Genomic DNA, 22,214 nt, shown 5'->3' on the forward strand with positions numbered 1-22,214 from the left:
GGCAGAATAAATCAATGTTCTTAGTCAGTGGGTCTCAGCCCTCCTAACGCTGTGACCTTTGTGACCTTTAATGTAGTTCCTCATGTTGTGGTGACCTCCAACCATAAAATTATTTTTGTTACTACTTCATAATTTTGCTACTGTTATGAATCATATTGTACTTGTCTGTGTTTTCCAATGGCCTCAGGTGAACCCCATGATGGCAAAGGGATCACAACCCCCAGGTTGAGAACCTTTGCTCTTAGTGGTACACTTGGTGTAAATCACCATTTATACCATTGGTCTTAGTGGTTTGTTTGCAAAGTCCCAGACCAATATCAGCGTGGTCTCACCACTTCTGACACAGAAGAGGAAGAAACAATGTCTAAATTAGGTGAAGGAGGATTTCTGCACACTTTGAATCAAAAGCTGAACTCTGGGGCTCAAGCTGTAGATCAACTGTAGCGAGTTCTACTGGCATAAAAAGCCCTGAATTTAATCCCCAGTACCACCACCACAACCCACAACAAAAAGAAACATTAGAACTGATTTATGATTGACAATTACAACAAATTACCCTATGGATAACATTATAGCGGACACAAGAGATGTTTAAATTAAAAATTATTTAGTTATATTTCATCAAAATTGCCTTCTTTTCAAACGACATTGTTCAGTTGGGTGTGGTGGCACATGCCTTAAACCTAGCACTTAGGTAGGTAATGCTGACAGGTGTGAGTTTGGGGCCAACCTGCCCTACACAGCAATTTTCAGGTCAATGTAGTTAGACACTCTCCCCAAAAAATCAAATGGCACTGTTTAAAACAAAGAAAGTGAAAGTGAGATAGTATTTTGAAGATATAGGTATGAAAAAGACTGGCAGCCAATTCTCACAACTTCAAAAAGAAAAAAAAACTGAGGTTTTTTTTTTTAAAGGAGCAAATTATTATTTTTTGTTTGTTTTTAACAGAACTGCACCAAAAAACACACCTGAACATTGAAAAAGTATGTTTGACTATGGTATTAATCATCACAGTGAAATGCAAATTAAACACTAATGAGACACACCACACATGCTACCATGGTAAATGTAAATTGGCAACTACCAAATGTCGGCAGGATCTAGAACAAATGGTATTGCCATAGTATGTTTGCGGGAACTCAAAATAAGACAACTTTGGCAAAGAACTTGTTTCTTGTAAAGTTAAACAAGCCATACCACACAGCCATTCCACTTCTAGGTGCTTGAAACAGAAATGAAAATACATGCCCACACAAAGATCTGTACACAAATGTTCAGGGCAGTTTTTACTGTGTAGACATGCTGTGCTTTCCATCAGCAGGTGATGCAAACAAACTCTGGTACACCTTTATGATTTACAGATTTTTAAGGTACTGAGGGACACAATGATTCTCAGCATTATGCTAAACAAAAGGCCAACGTGTATGGTTTGTGTGCTTTGGTCCCTAGCTAATGAAGCTCGTCTCTGCAGTTCCACATCTGAAATGATGTGAGGAAGTATTCCGGGAAGGTAGAAACAGGCTAATCTCTCAATATGTCAACAGGAATGCTCACATTTGCCACAACCAAATAAAATACATACTTAAAATGGATGCATCTAGCTATGTGTTTATAGCCATCAAAAATTTTCATCCTTTGGTTACATATTTTTGAAATACACAAAATAGATTTTAAAAAAAGCAAACTGTAGTGGTTTTAACAGAATCTAAGATTAATACTTCTCTAGCATTTAATATGTGTGGTTATAGGCTCAAGGAGGTTATGCTTATTTTGTTTCTATGAGACTTCAACCTAAAGTAAACAATTTTGATGAAGTTAAAACTTTCCACTGAAGGTTAAGGAAGGTTAAGTGAAATGTTGAGTTAGAGAAAGAAATTCCTATATATAAATAGTATTATTCGTTTATTCATTTATTTATTTTGCCAATATACACTTGACCAATATTCTATGCCAGTGAATGGGCTCCAACTAAATAAATGCAAAAATATAATAATAATTTGTTCTCTCTAACTGGTGATGTTTTGTTTTAAAATGGAAGGGTGAATAAAACCTCATGTGTTCCTCAGGATTTTAAAATTCAAATACATCCTCCAATTTCTTATTCATGTTTCCAATTTTATACTTAGAATCTAGGTTTTCCATTTTCACAATGTAATGATTTTGCATGGGAGCAACCTTTGCGGTGGGTGAGAGACAAACCACAGCGGGTGACGCCATGCAGACAGAGCTTAGGTGAGGAGTTTATTGAGAGAAGGGGAAGCGGTGGAGAGAGAGAGAGAGAAAGATAGATAGATAGATAGACAGAAACAGAGACAGAGAGAGAAACAGAAAGAGACAGACAGAGGGAGAAACAGAGACAGAGAGAGACAGACAGAGAGAGAAACAGTGAGACAGAGGCAGAGACCTACTTGCCTCTTCAGAAGAACAGTGAAGAGAGCAGGAATGGGTGGAGCTTGTTTTTTTGTTTGTTTGGTTGGTTGGTTAGTTGGTTGGTTGGTTGCTTTGGTTTGGTTTGGTTTTTCAAGACAGGGTTTCTCTGTAGTTTGGGTGCCTGTCTTGGAACTAGTTCTTGTAGACCATGCTGGCTTCGAACTCACAGAGATCCATCTGTCCTTGCCTCCTCCGCAGTGCTGGGATTGAAGGCATGAGCCACCACCACCCGGCTGGAGCTTGTCTTTTTTTTTTTTTTCAAGACAGGGTTTCACTGTAGTTTTAGAGCCTGTCGTGGAACTAGCTCTTGTACACCAGCCTGGCCTTGAACTCACAGAAATCTGCCTTCCTCTGCCTCAAGGGACCTTTTTCTACCTGCATCCAGACTAGTGACATAGCAGCCAAAGGACGCTGGACTGGCCAAGGTACTGCCTAAGTGCATACTGCCAGGTGACAGGGGCCAGCATAATGCCTGAATCCTAGCATTCATAATCCTAACATACATAACAGTACAGGCAGCTCCCGGTTCCGTGTTCGGCTTTTGATTCATTTTCATGGAGAAACGGAGATAAAACTACTGTGTATGTATTAAGGCCCGCTTCATATTATGAACCTCAGGAAAAATAGTTGGTGAGGGTCTTGTACTCTCAGAATCTGCTTCATGAGTGTGAGACAGTGTATAACTTTGGAAAGTTTACGATATGTAAAATATGATTTTACATATCAAAAAATCTCTCTCAGTAAAATATACTTCTCAAATGAGTCACACGAATCAACTTCTTGTGAATATTGCCATCTCCTTAATAAAGTATTAATTTACTCAAATTAGAAACAGTTTCTATCTGTTGCTTCTTCCTGAAGATGAAGCAAACTAAGCAGCTAATCAACATTGCAAACAATTGACATTTTACACATAGTGCTTTACAGAGCATTGGTGTTTCACAGACTGGCCAACTTAGCCTCGCTATAGGGTTCTTCTATTTGTCAAGATTTTCACAGGAGAATCAAACTGGCACCTAAGACAAGGATGTGATCTAGAGTTTTGCAGGAGAACCAAGGCATAATTTTATTCTCGGTTAGTACAGCCCAGAGTAGGCAGTGCTCTACTCTAGAGAGTAAGAGAGAAAAAGAGAGCAAACATTCCCTGCTCCGATGTCCACTCTGCTCAGACCTTTAAACTGGATGGGTGATTACTGCCTACAGGGGAGAATTCAATCTTCATTACTTATCTCAAGTGTTAATTTGAGATATGTGTCTCAACCAGACACAACCTTACAGACTCACATAGTGTGTCATATAATCAAATTATGTGAACACTCTGCCCTAGTCAAGTTGTCATGAAATTAATCCTCACACATCCTCACTTTTATGATCATTTTAATAAATGATCGCATCTTTCCCAGAAACATTCCTTTTTTTGGACATCTATGGCAAACAAAGATTATGACAATCAAACATGACAAGACACACCAAGGAAATGAGCTGGAAAGGAAAACAAATGGTCAAAAAACCACATTCATGTAACAGAGCCTAAGTCTGGGAACATCTACATTTTAAATGAGCAAGTAGATTTTAGAGGATTGCCCAGAAAATGCATTTCAAGTAAAAAGATGTGTTGGATGAACATAGTTGAATCTCATACTTCAAACTGTGCTATTGCTTTTGGTACATCTCTCAGCTACTTTTATACTCTGACCCCAGAGCTTGAAACCTTCATTGCCACATCAAAGCTCTTGACAGAGTCCCAAAGATCCATAAACAGAAAATAAATCATGTAATCTTTCTTCATAAAATAGTGTTTCTATGTTTTAATCGTTAGAAATGTAAACACAAAAGGAAAAACAATAAGAACATGGAAATCTTAAATAAAATTTTATTCCAAGGACTGAAGAAATAGCTCAGTGGTCAAGAGCACTTGTTGCTCTTACACAGTATCTGGGCTCAGTTCCCATAGGGGCTGGCAACCATCTTTAATTCCAGTTCCAGGGCTCTGACCCCTTTTCTGGCCTCTGTGACCAAAAAAGAAATACACATTTTAAAAAATGTTATTCCAATAAGTAATTCTGAGGATATTCTAAATGCTGAGTGTATATGGGTGTCAGAGCACTTTCTTCCAATAGATGAGCAAAATGTGGCACAGCTTTCTTGGCAAAAGTTAAGCAGTATACATTTTTTTCTAAGTCATATATATGTATATATATATGATCAACTTGGAATAAATTAAAAATTATATTCAAATTAACACTCTAAGAAAACTCTATGCTCCATAAGAAAATTAATCAGTTATTTGAGAACTCCAAAGTATTGAAATTTTGCAATTCATTTTTATTATGACAAGATTATATTCCAGACTGTGATAGCAAAGTCTATTTTTGAAATTAGTACTTTAAGTCTAATTTGGTATTAATTTTTTTTGAGACAGGGCTTCTCTGTGTAACAGCCCTAGCTGTTCTGGAACAAGCTCTGTAGACCAGGCTGGCCTCAAACTCAGAGATCCACCACCTGAGTGCTGGGATTAAAGATGTGCACCACCACTGTCCAACTCAAGATTAATTTCTAAGTTTTATTATAATATCTTATTACTTCATTGATAATTTCATACATATATACAATGTAATTGTGGCCACCTTCCAGCTCCACCTCTCCTTCTACCTCTCCTCCCACCTTTATGTTACTACCCACCATTTTTTGATAACCCAACAAGTCCAGTTTGTGCTACCATATACTCATGGGTATAGGGTCATTCTCCAGAGCATAGTTGATCCACCAGAATCCACAACCTTAAAAAACCGACTCTCCCTCCCCAAAAGCCATCCAGCTGTCAGGAGCTCTTTCCTCCCCTGTGCTGGAATGCTGCCTGGCTTGTTCTTGGGTAGGCAAGCACAGTGCCTGTGAGTTAAGGAGTGCAGCTGGTCCTGTCACATCTAGAAGACGCTCTTTTGCTCTGGTCCTCCCTGACTCTGTCTCTTAAAATCTTTCTACGTCCTCTTCCTTGATGTTTGTCGAGCCTGGAGGGAGAGGAAAGTGGCTCTCTGTGCTCTGACCCATTGTGAGTTTCTGTGGTATCTGTTCGCTGCACTAAAAACCACTCTGATGAGATCTAAGCGTTTCATTAGTAGATGGGTGAGAGATACAGACATAGAAAGCAGGTTGATATGATGTCCATTCAGTAAAGTAATGGGGGTAGGTTCATCCTCAAGCATATGACCTTCCCAACCATGCGTTCTTAGTCAGAACAGTACTAAGAATGAACCTCCTCCAGTGGAGCTGACAGTAAATTGGTTACTGCTCTGTTACTATTGCACCCATGGGCGTAACATCCATGCTGATTATTATTTTAGCTCTAAGAGTTCACAGCTGAGTAAGATTGTTGACGACTTTTCTCTCTAGCAGTCTGCATATCATTTTCAAATACTGTGATAGCCAGTAGGCAGGAAAAAAGCTTCCTAGCTCATGCCAATTTGATTTCTCCATGTCCTAGGACAATATAGTATAGGAAGAGAGATAGCCATAGAGAAACCTACTATTTTATTATATACACATCTATTCACATAATAAAGTTTAATTGGAGTTAGTATACACAGGGGATAATGCTCGCCCCCAAAGCCATAGGTCACCAAAAAAGTCCAGGGCCATGTATGATACCTCTAGAGTTGTTAGTCAGGGGTGTCCTGCAAACCCCCAGAACAATATAGGGTATTGCCATTGCTCTTAGTTGCCCACCAGAATTTAATTAAAAGCTTATATAAATTAAGGTGGTATTAAAGTCCCTAAAGAATATTTTTGCATATGGTAATGACGACTGCGATGTAGCTTACTACAAATAAGATGGCTTATCACAAGCATATTAAACATCTAGTTAATGTTCTTGGTTGCAGGTGTATCTCATAAAGCAATATGAGTTTTACTTTGAATCATGGTGATTTTGAGTTCTTTACATTGCTTTACTGTTAAAAAAAAAATGTACTAAAGCATTAGTTTACCCAAGAGCCAGGGGTAAATTGACATACTTGCATACTTGGGTTAAATACTTAAAATCTGCACATTTGATATTCTGAAAAAAATATACGATGCCCAAATGCAGTGTTGCCCCATAACTTTGTTTTTTATCCAATCCAGCCCTAATGTATGCAAGCATTTTTGGGAATGTTTCTGCAATTATTCAAAGACTGTACTCGGGGACCGCCAGGTACCACATGCAAATGTTGAGAGTGAAAGAGTTCATTCGCTTCCACCAAATCCCCAACCCTCTGCGGCAACGGCTTGAAGAATATTTCCAGCACGCATGGACATACACCAACGGCATTGACATGAACATGGTATGTACTTCTGTTTCCCAAAACAGAAGCTCCGCAGGCAGCTATAGCTAAATGAAAGGCCAGTCTCACCAGCTTTGAGCCCCGTGCTTTTGTTTCCTTCTCTTGGATGTTTATTTTTCTCCCCTGGAGATAGTGTCTCATTCTCAATTCATGGCATTGCATGGTGCTATATCTAGTTATACTGTGTGGCAAAGGCATTATAACGTGATGCAAACTGATATAACTATGTGTCATAGAGTTCCCATCTCCAATTAAAGGAAACATTGCCTTAGCTAAAACTCAGGCCTTCGTGGTATGGCCTGGTTACAAATGAGCAAATAAATAACAACAAGAAAAGTTGCTGAGCCTATGCTCAATTAAGATTCTAAAAACCAACTGTGACAATTGGATGAGCCTAAGCAGCGATCCAAGATGAACATACTTTTGGAGTAGGACATCTTGAATATTTGTAGGAAAGTTTAGGGACCTTAAGTATGTCAGAAAGCATTTTCTGATAGGAAGTTTCATACTTCCTTTAACAATTAATTATATTCCATTTCAATATATTTACTTGGTTTAATGATTCTCTCTGCTCAAAGAGGGGACAAGCATTCCTTAACACCTTTTAAATACTTGATTTTTTTTTTAAAAAAAAAATACACTTTTCACAATCACTGCATAGAAGTCTAGTTAAGATGAATGGATTCTGAAGAGCTCTTTTTGGAATTAAGAGCATTGCTTACAGTATTTACTTTGCTGTTTGGCTTTAGACATTTAATGCTACAGATAAATTACACAACAAAGCCAAACCCCACTGCTTAGTACAGAGCTATAGAAAAAAACAAAAACACGGCACGTCCTCACATCACTCCCCTGTTCTGAAAATAAATTATCCATATTTGATTCCATCAATTACATGATGTCATTTTTGTGTAAGTGTATGGACAATTTAGATGGCTATTTACCATTTGGCCAGAGATGTTCCAAAAAAAAAAAAAGACAATGGATCAAAATCAGAAATCACGGTGAAAGCCATAGAGCACTTGCTGCCAACTCAAAGACACATGTGTATGTCGATAAATTTATCATAGCTGCATGTGATTTATTTGCTGAGAAATACAATCATATTATCATAAAATTTTTTATTTGAAGAAATACACAAGCTCCTTAGAGCCAAAAAATGTAGCTCAAGCTGATGAGCTGCGATTTTCAGGCATCCCAAAGTTCACGGTGAAAAAGCCACTTATTAAATTAATCTCTTCTGAGGTGGTTTTTAATCTAGCAAGAAAGAGCACCTGTATATAATGGTTGCCTTTATAAATTGTTACTGTGCTTGTTTAACAAAGATACCAGCATTCAAAACCGCTGAGGAATCTCTAGTGCCGGGCTTGCTTAAGCAGTGTCAAGTATTTTTAATTAAAATATGCGTCACTCAATTTTATTGTTTCATACTGCCAGGGTATTTCAATAATAATAATAAAACAGCCATTTATTTATCTCCCTTCTCCATAAAACTTAGATTTATAACCATTTTTATGATAAAATATTTTGTGACAACTATTTACCTATCATTGTTTGACTCTATTACCTATAAATATGGTTTCTATACCACTTGCCTATTTACAATGTACTTATGAAAGATTTATCTCTTTCCTGTCTGCTTCACACCTTAACACATGGAATCACAACACCCACCGGTAAGAACAGGAGGTATTTATATCCAATTTAATTCTCGTGTAAATTGTGGAGAATACCCTTGTTATCTGTCAGGTTTAGAGCTTGTTAAATGATTTCCAGTGTTAGTTCTGATCTTTTTTTTTTTTTTTTTTGCATGACATAACAGAGGAAATAGAGAGCAAGAAACTGGGGAAGATAACATGGATGAGGCCAAGTACAGAATAGCAATTCTCCATTTCAGTAACAACTTGACCTCCAATAACGTTGATGTACAATTTCCTATGCCCCACAAAAATCCACTTCTCTGCCCCCATTCCCATGCTGGTAGAGGTTTTGGGTATACGGTTTGCATTAGATAATTGTCATAAAGAAAATGTCATTCTCTTTCATCATCCTCTCTTCATGATGTAGGTGCTTTTCTCTCCTCTCATCTGCATGCCAGTTTTACATGATCCTGGAGCGTGTGAGCTCTAAGCCATGTGCCGCTGAGACTTGCATGTGGTTTTGAAAACTTGACTTTGCACGAACTCCTTGTTTGTACATGGTGTCTACATTTTCATTTTGTGACTGCAAAGTGAGTAAAAAAAGAAAAAAACAAAAACAAAAACAAAACTCAGTATGAGATAACTCCGCAAAGAGCAAATGGAAGATGTTTGCTATAAGTATGATGTGTAAAACAACGTTGATTAGAGAAAAGCAACTGTACTATGAGACTGCCAAAACCACACTGTTAATAGTTATTGTGTCTTGTCAAGTTATTGTTGGTAAAATTATAATTTTAAAACAATTGAAAATTAGCTAGTTTATGTACTGTGATACATAAAACTACATCAAACTGTTGTACTTTGCATCAACATTCCATATTATTTTATTTAAGTATAAACTTAAATATAATTTCTCATGAAGCATTTCAGGCCATTTTTTTACTGTTCAATCATCTTCAAATGAAGTAAAGGTTTCCAAACACACAGTAAATTCACTTAAAATTATTTCACAATCAAAGACATTTGATTGCTTAGGAGACCACCAAAACATCGAAATAATTAACCTAAAAAAAAAAAGTGGGGCCATATCCTTTACTCCTTCTGTTTTTTACTTTTCATATATACTGCTGCCAGTATGTTCCAGAATAAAAAACAATTATGGATTCCCTTTTACTTGAATGAAATAGGCTAAAGAACAAAAGGAGAGAGTCAAACCAACAAAGGTAGTGAAAGGAATGTGTTTATTCAGGGTCTGGCTTCAGTTTTAGCACTCTATAATTGCCTCAAGCATGTGCACAGATTAATCCTGAAAATATGCATGCAGAAAACGGACTGGTTGATAATAAAGAGATGGGTTCTAAAGTTAGAGCTAGCAGCATTTCAAGGAATTTTTGCAAATCAAAGCCATCTCTTAACCCAATCAGAAACTTTCTGAAGTTAGCCGACATTATTTTAGTTTCACCGACAACAAGAAAACAAAAATTGTTTTCCATCTAAATGTAGAATTCAAGCAGACTAATACGAGACTTATGAGCTAGGCTGGATACCTGATGGTCCAAATGTCCCTTATCATGACAGGAAGTAAACTCTATAATTTAATATTGGCATGGAAGAAAATCACATGTGCACATTTAGTGGGCTTTTGCCTTGCCTAAAATTTCTGCTCTGACAACAACCAAGTAATGGCTGAGTAAGAGGAAAAAGTCAAGAGACCTTGGCACTCGTACTCAGCCTGCCACTGTCTTGAGCAAGTCACTTATACTTTCTACAGTTCCAATAAACTCACCACGTATAAGCACATGAAGGCACCTGTACTCAAACACAGTGTGTACATCATAACCTATCCACTGCCACTTCCTCCATTCCCTGTAAGGAGCGTCCAAGCCTTCCTCACGGAGCATCTTGCAATGGATGTAGTGCAAAAACCACTCGACTAAGTCGCTATTAGAATTGTTGATTGTAGAGAAGAAAAGGTAACCACCAGGAAACATAAGCAAGAGAGCAAGTCATGCATGCACATGCATGTGAGTGTGTGCACACACGCACACACACACACACAGTGAATTAGGTAGTCTGGGCACATTTTTATTTCGTTGGTTTTTGGAAGAACAGGATTGGGGAAATGGACTTTTTATTAAGAATCTTCAATGAACGCAGTTTTGAGAGATGTGAATAGAAAGTATCCGGACTAATGGACTAGATGATAAGATTTTCCAGAAAGGTGAACAGATAAAAATCACTTAGAACACAGTGATTATGTGTTCAGAATAGTGTGATGTGGTGTCTTTCAGGAAAAAGAGAGGAAGTATGGTATTACATGATCTAACCAGACTCTCCATGAACAGTGAAGTGGGTGATGATATGGGAGGGGTAGAGCTGGAGGAGCGGACTCTTGGAAGATTTCAGTGAAGTCATCCTGACAGGCTAAAAGTCATTTCAAGCCCAGTGATGTTCTGCATGACACAGCATGTTTCTTAAAGGAATCAGCACATAAAACCAAAGGAGAAGTAAGGCTGATAAATGGCAGATTAGTTAACAGAGGTCATAATTTCTTGGGGCTGGTGGGATTTCTAAGGAATATTTTAATCATATTGTGTTTTCCTTATTTTCACATTACTTCTAGTTTCTCAACTCCCTGGCAGAAATGCCTCCAGTGCTAGCATTGAAGTCACCGCTGCATTCGTGATCTAATTGTACTCAATGAAAGGCTCATCTTAGGGACAGGGAGACAGCTCACTCTGCCTCAAAAGCATGAAGATTTGAGTTCAAGCCCCACAATTCATTCCAAGAAAAATAAAAAAAATGTAGTAGCTCTTACTTAAGACTCCACCACCAGGAAGACAGAAGGCAGAGCTCCAAGACTCTCAGGCCCACCAGCCTAGCCTACTAGGTATATTCAAGGCTAATTAGAGACCTTGTATCACTTTTTAAAAAAAAAAAGAAAAGAAAAGAAAAGAAAAGAAAAGAAAAGAAAAGAAAAGAAAAGAAAAGAAAGGTGGACAGTAGCTGCTGACTTCTGGCCTCCAAAAGCTTGGGTACACGTGTGCATTTGGGTACGCACACACAGAGATGCATCGAGGGAAAGCCATTACTCTGTACACTTATTTAAGTAATTTCACACGTACTCCACTTTCATGTTCAGATCGCAGCTTTTGACACATCACAGCGAAGGGCAAAGGTGGGGACCTACATTTGTTTGTGCTCAATGAATGAAATCAGATAAAAACAATCCTTATGATAAACCCAGTCACCAGCGTAAAAGGAAAACTTAAAAATAGTGTAGCATGCTTTTAGATCTTTTAATCCTCTACCTTTTCTAAAAAAAAAAAAAAAAAAAAAAAAAAAAAAAAAAAAAACCTTTTATTTATAAACAGAGTCAATGAGCAACATTTGGTTAACCGATATAACAAGGAACCATAGCAAAGGTGCTCAAAACAGTGCCTGCGTATCTGACTAAACCAACAAATATTTAAAGGAGATGGGGAAACACTTTTATATACATGATGTGGACCATAGGACCTGTGAAATCTTTTGGTTTTCTATAAATAAATACTTGGTTTAGGAATTGAGTTTTAAAAATAACTTTGCCATATACACTTAAGAGGATACTTTTGTGAGATAGCTTAGTGAGTGGGTAAGGCATTTGCTGCCAAGGCTGCTGAATATTTATGGCGCATGGGCTTTATACCTGTGACCCACATGGGTGCAAGGAGCAAGCCAACTTACAAGATTTGACCCCTGACCTTCACAAGTGTACACACACACACAAATAAATAAATATAATTTATATTTTTAGGGATGATAATTTCATCTGTATGATGATTAATCAATCAGCAGAGGTTGCCAATCTCTTCAAAAAGTGTTTATTATAAACTTGCACTTATATATTAGTATACAAGTTTGTCACACCTGACCTCTTTCTGTAGCAAGTTGTTAGGCAACCTATGCTTTAGGAAAGGTTGAGTTCATATGCCCATCCTATGCAACTTACTCAACAGCTCTTTAAAACACCACTATAGAAAAAAGTAACAAAACATCTGCAACTCCCTGGCAGGACTAGTAGACATGAAACAGGCATCTTATGTTTTTAGGAGACAAGTCACTCAGCCATCTTTCAAAATGATGGATTTTCCTATCAGGTACAGAATGACTTATCTATAGTTTATCTACTTATCTACAGAGACCAGTAAATGCTCCCATAGCCAGTGAGGCTTTTTTGTCTTTACCCTGAAGACAGGTTTGTTTGTTTGTTTGTTTTTGTTTGTTTGTTTTTTATGTAGCCCTGGCTGTCCTGGAATTCTTTGTAGAAATACAGGCTAGCCTCAGATTCAGGGATCTGCCTGCCTCTGCCTCCTGAGTTCTGGGACTAAAGGCCATTGTGCCACCACACACAGGTTTTTTGTTTTTTTGTTTTTGTTTTTGTTTTGTTTTGGGGTTTTTTTTGTTTTTTTTTTTTGTTTTGTTTTGTTTTTTAGCAATTTTTTAACCCAGGGAACTAATTGCACCTTGTCCCAGGGCTTTAAAAAGATCAGTAGCTACTGCAGAAATACCACAGAGGCAGTGAGTACACTCTGGGCTTCAGCTTCTCCAGTGTATTACTAATTTTCTTCTTATAGCAGTAGAGAGTGGAAATGATTTCTGCTTTTGTTTTGCAACTCCTGAAAGTAATGACCCTGTCTAAACAGGAGCTGATGCAGTTCCGGATGCAGAGGGAATGACATGACATAAAACACTTTCTTCGGTGAGTTAGAGAAGCAGAGCCATTCAGACCCAATTCAGTTTCCTGTTCTTTTATCAATACAGGTTAAGCCAATAAAAAAGAAAAAAGAAAGAGGGAGAGATAGGAAGAAAGAAAGAGAGAGAGGAAAGAGAGAGAGAGACAGAAAGAGAGAGAGAGACAGAAAGAGAAAGAAAGAAACTATTGCACAGCCTCCAGAGAATTGAACATGACTTGTATGACTAAGAAACAAAGAAAATACAAATATATAGACACAGAAAGCTGGGATCTGATGGCCTGGGCTCTCTGTTAGAGAAGCTGCAACACCCAGAAGCTCAGCATGTTGCAGAAAGATGAAGAGAAAGAAGGGTTATTGTTCACAGCTGAACAAGGAGACAGGGTTATTATATAAAGATAAACAAGAGGCATGTTGTATGGTATGCAGCTACATCCAAGGAATAGGCTCAGTTAATTTCACCAGGAGCAGTCCTCTAGGGGAGCATTCTTCAGCATTCCTTAGGGGATAGAGAAAGCTATGTTGGACATTTTCTGCATGTACTATCAACAACCACACAGGGGCCAGAAGGGAAGGCTTAGCCATTTCTCTCTGAGCCTCACTGTGGGGAGAGGGTAAGCTCCTCCATTTCCTGCATTGGTCTGAGGCTCCAGATACATGTCAACAGCACATACTCACTTAGGATCTCATTCACTGGGTCTCCTTCCTCTGGTCCCTACTCTCGACACAGACCTCATTGAAGTTCAGTAGTAAAGTATTCTTTGGGAATGTTATTCTAAGCCTCTTTTAGATGGATCCTAGAATAACTCAGCGTTTCTCCAACTTAATGAACTCATATCACCCCCAATATCTTCCCCAGAAAAAAATTCCTGATACTTGATGCCATGAAAAAAAAGCTAGTGCCATGGGATTTATTATTAACAAATACATACCTGTTCTACCTAATATGTTAGGGTTTTGTTTTTGTTTTGTTGTTGTTGTTGTTTGGTTTTTCAAGACAGGATTTCTCTGTAGCTTTGACCTGTCCTGAAACTAGCTCTTGTAGACCAGGATAGCCTCTAACTCACAGAGATCCACCTGCCTCTGCCTCCCAATTGCTGGGATTAAAGGCATGCACCACCACTGCCCGGATAGTATTTTTTTAATCAATTTAAGGGTGAAAGTTAGCAGAAAACAGCTCACCTGAAAGCATGTTATTACATGACCTTAAGAATGTAATATAGCTGATATTTCAGATATATGCTTTCCTAGATGTAGACATTTATGTGAGAGTATGGATAGAAAAAGTGCAGAATAATTACATCTTCAATGATATATATACTTCAAAGTGTATTTTAGTTGGTATCTTGACTTCTATTAGTGAGGCAAGTCACTCACCACCAAAACACAGTTTCATGCTTTGGGACAGTCTGATTTTTTTTTTCCTAGAAAGAAAGAAAAATCACATCATTTCTGCTAGAGGAGCCTGGGTTCTATGCTAAGACACTTTTATTTCTGTTGCAATTCATCTTGCCCTTTCTATCAGTAATCTTCACAGATAGTGATGTTCTATAACCCTCACAGAGAAAAAACACAACTGTGTTTAGGAAAAGCTGCCATAGGGGAAGATAAGCCAAAGGTTCACGCCTCATCATTGTAGTTATTTTATTTGAACCCAGAAATCCATCTCTGACTTCTGGTTCTTTGCTGTGAATCATGGCACACAGCTGCAAGGAACATGAGGTCCTCGTGCTATTCCCCAAGACAGAGGCTTCAGTCTATAACAGCACGCCAGTCTCCTATCTCAGAAACCATCAGAATATTTAGCTGCCGATAATTTGAGAATTGATGACAAGCCAAACTTCATAATAAATCAAGTCCCTTTGACTACACATCTGAAGAATTGGTGAGAATACAATGTCAGGAAACGATGCTATAAGGTTGGTTATTTCAGAAACAGGACTGATAAGTGTAACAAAATATATGTGCTAATCTTGGTTAAAATAAACAGATGGAGCTATTCTGGGATTAGGTGGGACATGTAGATATTAGTGAGAATCAAGAAAAGAAAAGAGAGTGACATGGGAGGGGGTAGGAAGGATAAAAAGGGGAGTGATGTATTTATATTTTAATTTTTAAAATTTTTGACAATAAAAAAGAAAAGAGAATCAGGGGCTATGTTTCACCATGTCTGTGATTGCACTTCATTTCTCTGCCCTCATTCTTATGCATAAGGAGGGCATTAATTACAATGTATTACTTAATTACTTTCCCTTAGCACACTGAATTGGAATCTATAAATATTTTAGGGATATTTTTATTAAATGTAATAGCTCCCATAGATTACGATATTTATACTAGTCATATATGATTTTGGAGAAAAGACTTTTCAAGTCACTGAACTAAAATTAAAAGAAACACTAAGACTCAACTCTATTCCAATATAAGTGGTAAAATTACTGTAAATTATCAGAGTATAAAAATTTGTTTAAAAATAGTGGCTAGGGAGCTGGCTCAGTGGACAAGAGGGCTTGCTTTGCAAACATGAGGACCTGAGTTCAAATCCCAGGCTCCAGTGTGAAAATCTGGGCACCACTGCATGCACCTGCGAACCCAATGTTGAGGAGTAGAGAGAGGTCAGTCCAAGGAGATCACTAACCAGATAGCCCGGGTGGGAGCTCCAGTCCTGAAGGAGTTAAGAGTGGCAGGGGAAGCCACTTCACGCTTTCCTGTGGCCTTTTCATGCACTTTCACCCATGCGCCCATGTGTATGAACCACGCACAACAACTACATACACAAATTATAGGTCGAAGGTTTTGTGGTGTCCCAATCCCCTACACTGTAATCCTTGCCTGGTTACAGAAGATGTCTGCTTGAGACTCCAATTGCCTCATTATTAGGAGTCTTAGCTGGGGTCACCCTTGTAGCTGGGGTCACCCTTGTAGATTCCTAGGAGTTTCCATTGTACTAGGTTTCTACCATGTCCCCAAAATGCTCCCCATTCCAGTTGTGTCTCCCAGTTCTCTCTCCCTCCATCTTCCCACAACCTGATCCCTCCAGTTCCCATTCTGATTGCAGTTTTTAAATGGCTCATTATTATCAAACTTCCCAAATTACTTGCCTTTACTTTATAGTTTAAGAAAGAGGGAACAGGGCTGTAGAGATGGCTCAGTGGTTAAGAGCATTGCCTGCTCTTCCAAAGGTCCTGAGTTCAATTCCCAGCAACCACATGGTGGCTCACAACCATCTGTAAATAGGTCTGGCGCCCTCTTCTGGCCTTCAGGCATACACACAGACAGAATATTGTATACATAATAAATAAATAAATAAATAAATATTAAAAAAAAAGAAAGAGGGAATAACCTCTTTCTTAATACACAAAATACAAAGCCATGGTTTTTTCTTTGTATTATATTACCGAATTATGTAGTTCAACCAACTTGTGAAGCTAGAAAAAGTAAACCGCTGGAACATAGGCAATGGGCTTGCTTAGCCGGAGCAGAAATGTTCAGAGATCTGACATCAAGGTTCCAGATAACAGCCAGGACATTTTATGGGAAGGGAATCTGATCTATGAAGAAAGTACATTTTGTTTTAAAGCTTCTACTACTTTATAATAAGTTGAACAATTGTCAATATGGGTTTTTACTTTTCCTACAAAGCAATGAATTATATTTTCATCTATGTTAATATTTTGAGGAATACATCACCCCTCTCGTACAAAATGAAGAGAGCATCTACTTGGGATCTTGATCCTTTATTATCTACAAAACCAATGACTGGAAATGAGTGGAAAAGACATTTGTCTTCTCATGCTGCTAGAAACTTTAGAAGTCCAACTTGAAAGACAGTTAGATAAAAATAGGTGAACTCTGGACTACGTTACAAGTCTCAGTTCTTCCTCGGAGCTCTCTAGTTTGTCGTGTCTTATCTTTTGTGTTTGTAAAATGAGAATACTGCAGCTCTGTTGCTTCACATAAAGTCGAGGAAATTTGGTTCTGAAATATAGCATATGAGAAATCTTTCCATGATCATAAAACTTGATTCAAACTCAAGATAATGTTTTAGATGCAATGTGATACTTTAAATCATTGAACCTGTCTGACTGCATTTCCCTTTCCCTTACTCTGTCAGTTCAGAAAGAACTAGCTACAGTGAAGCTAGAAGAAAAGGCTACAGTTATGTTCTTTTCATCCCTTCCCCTATTATCTCTCTCAAATAACTGTGCAAGGATTAAAAAGGGGGAGACTCGGAATCTAATCCTGAGGCTGCCGGTCCTTCTTGTAGCCTCTAGAAATCTGAATAGTTTTTAGAGTTCCTTTTGAGATCGCACTGCAGATCCCGAGACACTCCTTGTAAGCCAAGTTTTTACTGATCTAACAAAAAGGACTCCAGAGCCTGGATGATGAAGAAAAGCAGTGATTCGCTTCTACCCACACATCACTGTTAACCCTGTCTTCATTGAGTCATGTTGAAGTTTAAGTATTCTTCTAAAAGGAAGTCATAGCAATGCTACTAGTTGGGAAGGAGGAGGATGCAGGAAGAGGATGCTCTTTATTTTTTTAGGCATCATCAGTGGAGCCAAAACTGCTTCAGGACTTCCTACATTTTTAGCCATGTCCAAGCATAATAAGGTTTTGTATCTTGAGTAAATACAAACTATGTGCTAAATGTGGACAGGTTACATGAAATACATTAATGTATTATTTCAGTGTTTATAAATATTTCCACATTCCTGAATTCACAATTCTCTAATTTTCTCAATGGTCTGGCAAGACCTGACAGTCTTATATATTAAAATAGTTCCTTATTTTTAACAGCCACATGGAGGTAGAATAAAAAATGTAGATGTCAAAGCAATGTGAGCTTCACACTGGGGTAATTAATGTGTATATGTGTTGCTAAACCTACTTAAGAGTTTACTATTATAATCAGTGGTTAAAATGTAGTAATCACCATGTAGCCAAAATGGAACCATAGAATGAATTTGTTTCCTATTTCTTGGTGCCTAACGATAGAAATGATACAATATGGAATGATCTAGAGATTACAAAATGCATTATGTTAAGACATTAGCTTTCACAAAGAACATAATGTAAGGTTCATGAGTTCACAGGTGCTAAAGATTTATCAAGAAGCTAAATGCCCACATAAAAATAGCAAGTCTGCCAGAGTCAGGAGATGCTCTCAAATGGTAAAGCTGTACTACAGGGCAGAGACTTAAGATTTAGCATATTACTTGCATAATGTGTTTGATAATCATGCTGGAGGTTCATAGGGAGTGCTAATTTGTGTTTTGATTAATCCTAATTTGTCAAGATTTAAGTATATTTAATGACCCAAAGAATTTCCCTAGGACATTTCCTAATGACAGTTAACTCAGCCACCGAAGTTGTCCACATGATTAATCTGCTATTTAGGGAACCATTTGCCACAGTCGGGCTGCCTAAATGTGCTCTCTATTCGGCCTGCCTTTGGGAATGCTCCCTTCTGCAGCACCACTAGCAGAAGTGAGTGAAAAGCCCCTGGTTAGAACACAGATCAACCTCCGTACTACAGGAGACGAGATAATGATATGAGCTAGGAATAGATTTGGTTTCTTTCAAAAAGTGAATTCAGGGGTTTAAAACATAAAAAAGGCCGGGAAGTGTTTGGGTTAGAAACTTACATACTGACACTCTTTAAACAGAATTTGGAAAATGTACATCTCATGAGACAGTCTCAGACGGAGACAGAAAGCAGCAAATGTTCAGTCTTAAGCCTCAAATCTAAGGAAAGAGCAACACTATGTCTTAACTTAGAAATATTCTTCTATCAGGTAAAATTTTGTTAAGGCACTATATATCTCTCCTATTGTCATGAAAAATGATATAATAATGACATGTCCAAACTCCTTTTGCTGACAATATCCCTGATTAGGAATTTTTTATCACTCAGTGCCACTAATCAAAACCTATCACCCTAGTTCTGGTTACAATGCTGTGTTGAAACACAAGGACCAAAAGCAAATGAGGAGAAAGGGGTTTATGTGACCTATGCTTCCAAATCACTGTTTATCACTGTATGAAGTCTGGACAGGAACTCAAGCAGGGCCGGAACCTGAAGGCAGAAGCTAACACAGAGGCCATGGTGAGGTGCTGCTTACTGCCTTGCTCCTTAAGGCTTGCTCAGCCTGCTTTCCTATAGAAACATGGACCACCAGCCCAGAACTGGAGCCACCCACAATGGACTGGGCCCTCCCACATCAGTTACTAATTAAGAAAATGCCCTCTAGGCCTGCATATAGCCTGATCTTAATGAGATATTTTTCTCAATTGAGATTCCCTCCTCTTTGATGACTTTACTTTGCGTCAAGGTGGTATAAAACTATTCAGGACACCAATGATAGAGTTTTTTAATTTTATTGTCATCGGAACTGATCAAACTTTTTTTCTTCTTGGTGGCCCAATACATAGCATAAATGTTTTATTGTCATTGTTTTAAAAACTTATAAAGAAGGATTTACTAATTTAAAATTGTCTATCATTTTGACTAGCATTTATATCAAGCAATAGACCTGCATCAATATCAGCATGTACTCAGCTCTCATGCTATACTGCTTGTACAATTTAAGTACAAATAGCAAGAATGTATTGTCATGACATTACAAGTGTGGTAGCAGATACACCTGTTAGGAAACTCTACCATGAGGTCGGATGCTTCTGAGTTAACTACTAATCACATTTCATAGACATTTTGTTAGATAATATTGTTCTCCATTCTTTGTTTCGTGTGGCTTTTAAAAATGACTTTAACAATGCTGAAGTGTTATTAGTAGGTTTTTCCTGTCCAACGGTCTTTACATTGGGGCCCACAAACAGTAAACTACAAAACTTTTATAACTATCGCAGCAAGTATTTCAGACTGAAATGAGAAAAGTCTTAAACAAGTTATCACTTCATTATGAGACTCACAGATTTTTGCTCACATAAGTCCAAGCAAAGAAATGGCAAAACACAAATGGCTTTGCAACACACATAGTAAATGTGTGTGATTCCTTTCAACATAGAAAAGAATCTTCTGGAACTTCATCAAGTCTTAAAAATATGCTGTGCAGAAGCAGAGTTAGCAAAGTGAGATTAGGACTTTAACTCACCTCAAATTAACTGCTACTTGAGGTTCCATGAATGTCCACTATTATTACAAATGTGTATAACAAATGTCCTACTTCAACATGAGGACAGTGTAACCAATTCTTCTTAGACCTGTAAGAATTGTGTTTAATCTGTCATGAAGACTGAGTACATTTTCAAAAGATGCTTTATTCATTATGAATCTTTTGAGCCCAGAATCTGGTGCTATTTAAGTATTTAAATGAATAAGTATGTGAATGACCGCATGCTTAAAAGATGAGAACTGCTTGTCTAAGGTGCAGGCCACGAGGCTGACAGTGGTGGATGCTTCTTGGTCTTTAAAATTGGATTCACTCAGTAAATCAGTAGCTCCAGATGCACAGCAGGCAGCGATGTGCACCTTTGCAGTAGCACAACTCGTCCAAGAATGCGGGGCTCCGGGTAATGGCTGTAACTGTCATTAAGCAAGCTTACATCCTGATTTGTAGTTAGCTATTTTACATTCCAACTTTCTTCATCTATATCTGCAAGGCCTGCTAAGATGTCAGAGTTCAGTGGTAAATGAAAATATTCTACTTCAGGAAATTTAACAGAGGAAATAAACACAGGAAAAAAATGTACAATAATAGGTAGGAAAGGAAGAAGGGAACCCAGATGGAAATAGTGAACTAGGTGTCTTGAATAAACACCTACTTGAAACTACCTCTTATTTCCCACTTTAGAAAAAAAATTTACTTTTTAATGTTCCAAACTGTTAACTCTCCATTAAAAAAAAAATCTTTCCCAATGTTAAACACAAATTCTAAAGCCACTTACCTACATGGGAATCCAAATGATGGGCTACTCTGAGATCCAACAAGCAAATTTCACATCTTACTCAGTTTCCCTTGGGCAACTGATCAAATTAAGATAGTTAAGAAAGTCAGGGAAGGGTTACAACCACAAAAGTGTATGGGTAACTTTTCTGTGATGTTTATATAATCACCACCTGTGAAAATAGAGCTCTATGGCATCTCAAGCTGAATGCGATCCTTATCAGCGGTCTCCAGTCTAGCAGAATGAAGACTGAAAGTAAACCATTTAGACTAGAAACTTTCCCAAGTGACCTTCACGTTCTGTGAGGAGTTCCAAGATGACTTGCATTCTAAAATATAGTTGTATTTCATTAACCGCCTATTTTCAGGATGAATTTAAGACAAGTTCCAATGAAAGCTTATGTCCACACGAACCAGAACACTTCAGAAGACATAGGAAATAAGATTACAGAGAAATATTGATGAATGGGATCTACAAACTAATGATGCCTAGACTGCAAAGCTTTAAATTCTGCTCAGTTAACAGAGAAAAAAAAAACTAGTTAAAGAGAACATAACTGTTATTGGGGGGGCGGATATGCACTCAGTGTTTTTTTTTTTTTGTTTGTTTGTTTTTTCAAAACTCCAAAAATATATTGAAAAATTGACTATCAACTTTATGCTTCACAAACATGATTATATTTAACTGTACTCACAACTCTCTGATGCAAATGTTGTTCACTCAATTTTGAAAAATAAGATACCAAGTCACAGAGAAGATAAATAACCAGCAAACTTAGAACGGGCAAGTGAAGGATCAAGAATGTCGGTCTATTCTCATCCACCTGTGTAGTTCACTGACAAATTCAAAGATAGAAGTACCATCGCTGACTCACCTCTACGTTCCAACTCAAACCATGCCAACACACACATCAGCACGCCCAGATACACAGAAACACAATGAGTTGACGATAGTCAGGGGTAGTTCAAGGAATCGTCCAGAACCACATGCCAGTTATACAGAATGAGTACCCTCCTCCATTTTTGTGAAATATAAGATATTTTGTCAACTATATTTAAAAGGAAAGGTCTAGCTTTTGCTTGGCATAGTGTTCTATCCATCGATATCCTAGCAGGGTCATTTAAGATTTAGGCTGGGATTCCAAAAGTGGCTTTCAAAGACGCATGGAGAAGCCAGTGAACAC

At 37.9% G+C, this 22,214-nt stretch overlaps 1 protein-coding gene across 3 annotated transcripts in view; it reads left to right on the top strand.

Annotated features, from left to right (window-relative positions):
* Positions 1 to 22,214, top strand: part of Kcnh7 (potassium voltage-gated channel subfamily H member 7) — a 412,186-nt gene that overhangs the window by 351,023 nt on the left and 38,949 nt on the right. For all 3 annotated transcript variants that reach the window (XM_057754560.1, XM_057754562.1, XM_057754563.1), the window contains one exon: positions 6,551 to 6,750. In XM_057754560.1, coding sequence (XP_057610543.1) covers positions 6,551 to 6,750 — 200 coding nt within the window. The remainder of the gene's footprint in view (positions 1 to 6,550; positions 6,751 to 22,214) is intronic.

Source organism: Chionomys nivalis, chromosome 22, assembly GCF_950005125.1.
Source record: "Chionomys nivalis chromosome 22, mChiNiv1.1, whole genome shotgun sequence".
Lineage (NCBI taxonomy): Eukaryota > Metazoa > Chordata > Mammalia > Rodentia > Cricetidae > Chionomys > Chionomys nivalis.